This window comes from Pseudophryne corroboree, chromosome 9, assembly GCF_028390025.1.
Source record: "Pseudophryne corroboree isolate aPseCor3 chromosome 9, aPseCor3.hap2, whole genome shotgun sequence".
Taxonomy (NCBI): domain Eukaryota; kingdom Metazoa; phylum Chordata; class Amphibia; order Anura; family Myobatrachidae; genus Pseudophryne; species Pseudophryne corroboree.
Window position 1 is genome coordinate 313,018,092 of NC_086452.1, and position 10,055 is coordinate 313,028,146.

At 42.3% G+C, this 10,055-nt stretch overlaps 1 protein-coding gene across 1 annotated transcript; it reads right to left on the reverse strand.

Moving 5' to 3' along the window:
* Positions 1–8,325: 8,325 nt before the first annotated feature.
* On the reverse strand, positions 8,326–9,745 carry LOC134956993 (uncharacterized). Its single transcript, XM_063938791.1, has 2 exons — positions 9,169–9,745; positions 8,326–9,086 (listed from the first exon to the last, which is right to left on the reverse strand). The coding sequence occupies exons 1-2, from the start codon at positions 9,568–9,570 to the stop codon at positions 8,511–8,513; spliced, it is 978 nt and encodes a 325-aa protein (XP_063794861.1). The 5' UTR covers positions 9,571–9,745; the 3' UTR covers positions 8,326–8,510.
* Between the last annotated feature and the right edge of the window lie 310 nt (positions 9,746–10,055).

The window sequence follows — 10,055 nt, forward strand, 5'->3', positions numbered from 1 at the left end:
TTTATTTATTGGTTTGTCTACGGGACCTCATTGCTGCAGTGTATTTGAAATAGCGTAATGAGACGCTCCTACCGCATTGCCCTAATTCATGCAAACCTTATGACATCGCTCGCTTCATAGCTGTGGGCTTCCATGATGTGCTGGGTCACGAGCAGCAGCCATTTGGTGAACACTCTCTGCAATCGAGTCTGGCCTGCTACAATATGGTACGCGTGGTGCCCACAGCTCGCTTATCCCCATTGCCACCGTGTATTTTAAATAGCGTAATGAGATGCTCCTACAACATTGCCCTGATTCATGTAAAACCTGTGTGCATAATTCTATTGAATGTGAAGGTATGTTCAAATAAAAAAAAATTAATAAAGTGTTAGGGGAAAAAAAAGGGCATTCGCACTCTGGGAATCAAACCCGGGACTCTGAGCACGGGGCTCGGCACATTTCACCGCTTGGCCGTGATGCCTGGTTGCAGATACACAAGTCCTACGGGACTTGGATGCTCACATATCTCTAACGTCAATGGACTAATGCTTTAACATGTTCGCTTGCGTCTGAGTACACTATTTTTATATATGGGTTGGCTACGGGACCTCATTGCTACAGTCTATTTTAAATAGCGTAATGAGACGCTCGTATATCATTGCCCATACAGTGTACAGTAAAGTAGTTCTTGCACTATAGGGTATTTCAATGGAGACCACACGCATGTGCAATTTTAAAAAGCAACATCTGGTGGATGATCGCAGGTATTACATTCACCGGTAACACCAAACGCCAGGCTAAGCTCTGTGAGCCTCCTTACGACTAGGCACGCCGCCTTTATGCCCAGGCACGCTGTGACTCTGTGATAGGGACTAACGCCATAGGCAGCATAGATGAGCAAGGCTCCATCTGTATGAAATGGAAAGGAATGTTCCCACGGTGACATGAAGTGGGTGACGCGTCATGTTGACACACCTCATTTTCAGGGGCCATGTTTTGGCAGACAACTTTGGTGCGCGCACATAGTTTTTTTTGGGGGGAGGGAGCCGTTCTTCATCTTGCCCTAGGCACCAAAGACCCTAGTTACACCTCTGCCTGTGCCTCAGCACCTAGCAATGACTGGCTACGCTTACCCAGTGCAGTGCCGCCAAACTCTTCCTCTGCAACTGTGAGTGCCTCTCACTGTCACTGCCCCAAGATGTGTGCTCTGTGTACATGCAGCGAGCCAGTGTGACACTACCCCTGCCGGCATCTGTACCTGTGAAGATGGACTCGCATATACAGGGTGTTGCGGTGTATTGTAACTAGTGGACATGATTCCTGGGGGCAGAAATATGTGATGTGCACAGCATGTAATATATATTTCGATGGTATGTGGTTAGCACACCGATCATCTGTATTCTGGCAGTCACAATACAGACACCGGGATCCCGACGGGGGCACTATACCGCTGCCGGTATACCATCAAAGCAGGTGATTCCCCCTCTATGGGTGTCCGAAGCTCGCCACCGAACCCACAGCGCGGCAAGCACAGTGAGCACGCAATGGGATTAGTTGCGCTTGTCGCCCTGCCGGCATTCCACCGTTCAAGATGCTGATGTCGGTATACTGACATTCGGCATCCCGTGCAGCTGTAAATCATTCCAAACCCATATAGATCACTACTGAGATCATTGTGATACCATTGTGTGTGTTTCCCCCTTAAGCAGTGTGTGTTCCCTGTGTTGCAGTGCAGCAGGCCTTATAGAGAAGGTATTAACTGTGATTGGTATATCCTGGGAGGATCAGTCTGCAGTATTAATGTAGTAATAAGTTTGCTCAGATGTTCTGATGTTGATCATAAGTGTATTCATGTTGCTTTTACATAAACTTTGTATTTGATATATGTGTGGTGTGAATCCTCACATCCTATGCAGGCCTTCAAAAAGCTGTGTCTGGTTTATTTCAGTGCAACTGGTAAAGCATGCTGTTCATATCCTGGCAAGGTGATTTCATTTGCACTTCATCACCCACTCCCTACCACCATTACTGCCTGCCCCTAGCTCCTTGCTTGCCCCAGCTGCTGTCTATCTTTACCTCCCTACCCCCAGCACTGCCCATAGTACTGCCTATACTTAACCCCCTCCTTGCAGTACCATGTGACATAATGTGTATAAGAGGTACTACTTTGTAGTGTAATTATTATTAGCAGTTTCATATAGCGGAGCATATTCCTGATAAGGGTCTCTAATGTGTGTTGTAACGTGAACACCCACCACTCACCACCACCGGCCGTTCACCGCCCGCGTCCTGCCGCTCACCACCGGCCGCTTACCACCCGCGTCCTGTCGCTCACCACCCGTCGCTCACCGCCTGCATCCTATCCTGCCGCTCACCACCATCTGCCGCTCACCGACCACGTCCTGCCGCTCAGCACCCGCCGCTCACCACTCGTGTCCTGCCGCTCACTGCCCGCCCCCCCCCCCCCCCCCCCCCCAACCATGGACAGCAGTGGGATTCAGATGACCTGATACCTAGAGCGGAGCTGATGAAAGGGGTGACTGCAGCGCATGATTTGCTTTGTCTCTTGTCAGAGAAGATAGACCAAGAGCTCCTGGACACAGCTGGTAAGCAATCATTGTTCTGCTAACACCATAACAATGGGTATTTTGGGAAGATATTAATCACAGGACACTGTTGGGTATTTTATTTATTCATCTTCTGTAGTCAGACTTTATAGTCTATAGAATCAGGCCCGGCCCTACGCATATGCCGACTACACGAATGCATAAAACTATGAGATTTCTAACTATATGAAGCTACCTGTACCCTGTAAAAAAATAACCAGCACCAAAATCAAGCAGATAAAGGCAGTGTGCAGCCACACATCCAATCCCTTGCAGCCACACATTACATAGATCTGCCCAGCCACAACACTGATAACCTCTTCACAAAGTACAAAGTAAGCTTCAAATAGTTAAAACTCTCCAGCTTGGAATTCTCTAGCTTTCTATGCATGGGCAGATAGCTCAATGAACAAAGTGTCCAACTGCAATGCCATAGGCAACGGGTTCGAATCCAGGGCACATCAGCATCCTGAAATGTAATAAAGGACCCTGAACAACAAAGAGCTGTCAAGCCCATGAATGCTGTATAGGTATTGCAACAGAAGGGGTTGGGAAGGAGACAGGGGTGGTCATAAGATGCTGGGCTTCACAAGGGCGGGAAACTGCAAGTGAAAGTAAAACAGGTAATAACAAGTGCTGACAACAGCGCCCCCTACACTTCAGCACTATGTGCAGTGCACACTCCGAACACACCTAGTTACGGCTCGGCTGCTGCCTTCCCCTACTCCTATCAGCTGCCATCTTCACAAATGCAGAGAAAATGTTACACAGCACCTCTGCAGTATGCACGCAACTGACAACTCCCTTTCAGATTCACTTTTAGTTTTACAGAGTGTGCACAAGTGTTTCCATTTCCCCCCCCTGTTAATTAGTGTGCAAGTGATACATTTCGCCCAACAGCAAGGCATGAGGAAGTTGAGTTTCGATTTGGCAGATGATTTCATGTTCGTTTTTGGAAAGGAATTCCAAAACTGAACACAAAATCCCTTGTTAAAATCTACCAAAATCAAATTTGGTTTCAAAATCAAATGCAAAATTGAATATAAGTAAATATTTAAGATTTGTTAAGGGATTTTGCAGTTCGATTTGGTTCAATTTCAGTTGATTTTATTGATTCATAAACTTAAATCCCAAATAGAACTTTAGTAAATTTACCCACTGGTGTATATCATATGTAAAATAAATGTGTAAATATCACTGAGGTTTATCCTATAATCCTATGTTTATATAACAATTATGTGCTTTTCATTGAGTAACTGGACAACTCACATACATAAAAAAAATTGAATATACATTATATAATATGTTTATATAATGCAGATGATATACTATCTCCTTCCAGAGTGAATAGGCATCTGTCTTGGAAACAAGTTGCATAAAGCTTATGAGGTATGGCATACATTATATATATATGTATATATAAAATGTCCTTGAGAAAAGAGGTGGCACTCGGAGGCTTTCAAATCATCAAAACTTGTATTAGTGCAAAATCAACGTTTCGGGGTCTCCCCCTTTGTCAGGATATATCTTGTTTACGTGTGCAAATTAAATTTGACCAATTTATAGATCTCAACAAGTTTATCAGAACGCTGACTTTACAACGTCATTTTTTAAAGAATCCATCTAATCAAGATTTGGAAATACAAAAGAAAACTCCTGTGTTATCTCTTCCATCCAAGTACTACCCCATAGAGTCAAGAGGTAGCCATATTGAAATATTCTATGAATCAATCAAGGAAGACTTTAGGGCAATAAAAATCAAATCAGATAAATATAATTCGAATTTGAGACCAGTGGAAAAACAAGCCATCAAACAACTAAAAACAGATAGTAGCATGGTCATTAGACAGGCAGATAAGGGAGGGAGGTAGTTATTCAGAAAAGAGAATTATTTGGCTTAAGCATATAAAATCCTTGACGATGAACAAAAATATGAACGGCTAAAGGAGGATCCATCAGGAATATTTCAAGAACGCCTATATATGTTATTGAATAAGGCCAGAACTATGAAGATTATGGTGGACAAGGAATTTGATTATCTCTATATGAAACACCCCAAATTGGCTTTGTACTATCATATTCCCAAAATACATAAAGACAAAAAATCTCCCCCCGGCAGACCTATCATTTCGGGGATAGATTCCCTAACATCCAATTTATCTCACTATGTAGATTTAAAACTACAAATATACGTGAAAGAACTGAGGTCGTATTTAAAGGATTCTACTTCTCTACTAAGGGAACTACAAGATATGAATTGGAATCCCAGTTATGTTTGGTTGACAATAGACGTCCAAGCTCTGTATTCTTCGATCCCTCATAACAAAGGTATAGAAGCAGTTAGATCAGTACTTAGTGAAGATAAGGAAATTTCGGAAGAAATGAGAACATTCTTGTTAGAAAGCACTGAGTTCATTCTGACTCATAATTTTTTCAAATTTGAAAATGAATTCTTTGTACAGAAACAGGGTACCGCAATGGGTACAAAATTTGCGCCATCTTATGCAAATATCCTAATGGGGAATTGGGAAGATAAGCATATATACGGGTCCAAGTTCGAAATTTCACATATTAAATATTACTGACGTTATATTGATGATCTTATTGTGATTTGGGAGGGAGATGAGGAAAGCATTGAACAATTCGTAAATTATATCAATAATAATGATTACAATTTGAAATTTACCCATAAAAGTCACAAAAATTCAATAGATTATCTTGATCTGAAATTAGAATTTTAGATGATAAAATAGCAACATCAACACACTTTAAAGAAACAAACGCTAATAGCATTATTCCTGCTGACAGTTGTCATCTAAGAAGTTGGAAAACCAATGTTCCTTTTGCGCAATTTCTGAGAATTTGGAGAAATTGCAACAACTCTGAGAAATTTTGGGAGCAGTCAGAAAAACTGTACGAAAGGTTTACGCCCAAAAAGACTTAAGGAAAGAACAAATACGAGCATATAATGCCGATTGATCTGAATTATTGTCAATCAAATAAAAAAAGGAACCCAAGAATAAAAAGAGTCATCCATTTATCACGCAGTTTAACAAAGAAAATAGTAAAATCAAGAAGACATTGGAAAAACCCTGGGGAATCCTTTTAAAGGACCCCATTTTGGGACCACAACTTCCAGAAAAACCTGTAGTTGTTTATAGAAAAGCGAAAAATCTCAAGACTATCTTAGCACCTAGTGAACTTCGATCTGACAATATGATTTCTGCTCGATTGGAAACAAATAGGAACAATTTTCTACCTTTGAAAAAATCAGGATGTTTTATTTGTAGATAATGCATTTGTTGTAAACATTTTGATATATGTCCTAAATTGAATTACAATGGAAAGTAAGTGAAATATAAAGAGGCGTTAGATTGTAACTCTCAATATGTGATTTATCGCATAACCTGTGGATGTAATCTCCAATATATAGGGAAAACAAAAATAATGCTAAAGCTCCGCATTCAAGAGCACCTTAGAAATATAAAAAACAAAATTCAGACTCATAGTTTGCCCAGACATTTTTAAAATTTTCATAATTCAGATGTTAGTAGCTTGAAATTCTCCATTCTGGAACAAGTAAAAGAAAATTCTAGAGGAGGCAGTAGAGATTTACAATTGTCCAAACGAGAATCTTTTTGGATTTATGAGCTTGATACATTAGTCCCAAATGGGTTGAATGAAGAAATTGATATCGTTTTATTTTTATAATTAGTCACTTTTACACAAGTCATTTTCGATATTTATAAGAAAGAGGTTTATATTATTGGTGTTAATGAATTTTACTTTGGGACTGAAAGAATTTATATGCGTAAGGCCCATACTCACAGAGAGATTTCTGCAAGAGATGTGTTCTGAGCAATTTATCACGGGAGATGTCCCTTGAACATCCCGGTGTCTAGATCTCCCATACACACGTGAGATCTGTGTTGAGCAATCTGTGCTGAGCAATCTGTGCTAAACAAAAAAAAAAACTATTTAAATAGTGGGTTGGTATTATAGTGAGGGGGGTGGGGAGAGTGTGTCTTTTTCTAAACAAAAAAAAGACCTTTTTAAATAGTGGGTTGGTATTATAGGGGAGGGGAGGGTGTGTCTTTTTCTGTTGTGTCCGCATCTCTCCTCCTACAAAAAGTGGATCTCTATATTATAACTATAAAGGTTATTTTAGCATAGTCTTGATGGCTATAGTTAATGCCAACTATGAGTTCATATTTGTGGATGTGGGGAAAAATGGAAGAGCATCCGATGGCGGATCAATCAAAGATACTGTGTTTTATGAGAGGCTGCTTTGCAACCAATTAGACCTACCGAAAGCTGAGGACTGCATGCATGGCTTGAATTATGTGTTTGTGGCAGATGAAGCCTTTGCTCTGCACGAGCACATCATGAAACCCTACCCACAAAGGAACTTATCCAAGGAGAAACGCATTTTTAATTATCGGCTCTCAAGGGCCCGCCGCATAGTTGAAAACGCATTTGGGATCTTGAGTAGTAGGTTCAGAATTTTCCACTCTGCTATTGGCCTAAGGGTGGATAAAATAGACTGGGTTGTGTTGGCCTGCTGTGTTCTACACAATTATCTAAGGCGTAAGACTGGCCCAAAATGCCCCCCATCTACTACTCCGGCTAACAACCCTGATGTGGACTCTGCCAGGCTGCCTGCTCAGGCCGACAACTCTGATGTGGACTCTGCCAGGTTGCCTGCTCAGGCCGACAACTCTGATGTGGACTCTGCCAGGTTGCCTGCTCAGGCCGACAACTCTGATGTGGACTCTGCTAGGTTGCCTGGACTTGAAAGGCCACAGTCCACACCTAATCCCACTTTAAAGGCTAGAAAGGTCAGGGACGACTACCTGACCTTTTTTAATGGAGTAGGTGCAGTGGATTGGCAAGACTCCTACATTTAACTGCTTTTATGTTTGATAGACATTACATATGCTTGATTGGTTTTATATTTTATTGTATTTTTTTTATTTATTTCCAAAATAAAAATGTATCTTGTTTTAAACTTCTGTTGTCAGAGTATGTACCTGTGTGTGTTTTTCATGTATATTAAAAAACAACGTAGCCATGAGGAACTCTGGGGTCAGGTATACCCAGGACACTTCACGACTGCGTCGTTTTTTGTGGGGGATAAGTGAGGACTAATGGGATCCAACAGTGTGAACCAAGTCAGGCATACCTGTGTGTGCCATCACCCCTGTGTTCCGTCCCAGTCACTGTATCACCTCTGTGTCTGAGGGGGCGCAAATTTACAGTTTGCAGGAGGGCGCCGGACACCATAGCACTGGCCCTGGGAATCAGTATGATATCCCGGCAGCAGGCATCCCGACAGTCATAATCCCAACGTCGGGATGGCGGCCACCGGAATGCCGGCAGCGGCTCGAGCGCAAAGAAGCCCCTTGTGGCTCGCTTTGCTTGCCAAATTTTTAGTCTCCCTCTATGGGTGTCATGGACACCCACAGGGGGAGAATATGTCAGGATTGTGGCTATTGGGAACCCGACGCAGAGATCTTAACCGCATCCCTCTGTAATAAATGTCCCCTTTAACAGTACCTTGAAGGTAGGATTGTCCTCACTTATCTCCCCTTAAAAAAAAAATTTTTTAAGGGGGGATAAGTGAGGACAAATTTGGTACAACAGCATTCCTATCATAACTCCCCCAAAAATTAAAAATATAATGATAAACCATAAAAAATACACAACACTTCTTTTTTGTTTTGAAAATAATTTACTTATAAAAATATATTAATTTTTAACACTTATGCAACTGGATTCATCGATAAGAATGACCAATATCCCAACGTTCAAAAGTCCAGGACAAAAAACCGACACTATGGTAACTATGAACAACATAAAAGAGTCGAGGAAACATGGAACAATTTGTCCAACGGAAACTAAAAAACTAATAAAAAAAATTATAATTTAATAATTGAAAAAAGTAGCCTCGTCCTCTGGGGGGAGCTGTGTACTCAGCATTGCTGAGTACAATCCAGTGGACAAAGTGCTGGTGGGAGGAGTGGGCAGAGTGGGTGTAGGTGGGGGTCCCGGCGAAAAAAAAGGGCGCTGTGGCGGAGGATTACCCGGCGGATAATAGTATGGTTGGGGATAAGGATACTGGGACTGTGGGGCATTTCGTGCGCGCCGCACAGGATTTGACATTAGATCCAGGTCATCGGATAGGTCATTATCCTCGGCCCTTCTCAATACATCAAATACTATGCGCCTGAAAGTTCTAAAAACAGTTTCGGGCATTACACGTATCTGAGATTCTATCGTGTTTGAAAATTGACGATAGAAGTCTGGTGGCCTATTAAGCATTTCCTCTGCCCGTTGGATAAATTGAACCGTGCTGGAGGATGCAGAATCGGAACTCAATGATGAATTCTTTTGTCTCCGCCTTGGTGGTGCTGTCGACCGAGATGGTGCTGACTCCTCACCACTGAGCTCCAGTTCTGTTGCCTCTGTTGCGGAAGTGTTCATTACCTCCGGGGTAGATTCCTGTAAAAAAAAAAGAAAATAAAACATTAGGGCGTTGATTAAACAATGATAAAGTTGAACATTTTAAAGTGTTTTAACTTACCGGATTAAGGGTCCCCTCTTCCTCTGGCGTCTTAGGAGACTCTTTATCCAGGCTACCCTGTCCATGTAATTTCGCCTCTCTCTCCAAAAGGAACTTCATCTGTTCATAATACCATAGCGTCGGCTGGTAAACATCATCAGTTCCGGCTCCTGAACGTTGAGACTCGATCACGCGTGTGTGTTCCTTCTTGAACACCGTCCGCAAGTTTGCTATCTTCTTCTTCGCCCAAAGTAGATCAGCATCACTGTTATGGGCTTTGCTGTACTCCACCAATTGTCTGTAGGCCTGATCCTTCTTCTGTCTGTTTGAAAAATCCTTGCTACGGACCTTCCACAGACATTCGCTGGCCCGATACACATCAATGAATCCAGTTGTGAACTCCCGGTCCATGTAAGAAGCCATTGCTGTGAGAAAAATAAAACAACACTATTTAAATAACAAGCAAGGAAAAACTTTAATAAAATATGTTGACCCTCGCATTAAAAAAACCATGCCGCTTATACACGTGTTGCGCCAGGAAATGGTGCTTATACACACGCTGCGCCAGGTAAAGCCGCTTATACACACATTGCAACCAGGTAAAGCCACTTAAGCACCACAAACATATAGTAACACCCCCTATCCCCCCCCCCCCCGCCTGCTAATACAGCTTCAAAGCACATTAAGCAGCCTGTCTAATCATACGGATACATCCATCTTCTCCTAGACCGCTATCACCAGCCGCATCACACTCCCCCATATATGTATCGCTCGATACACAGGACAGCCTCATAAAAACATAATTAATAACAACCCCCCCCCCCCACCCGGCTGTTAATACAGCCCACACTCCAGTGGCGTGTGGCGAGGTCAGTGGCTGGTGAGGCACTACAGCCATAATGTTCGCC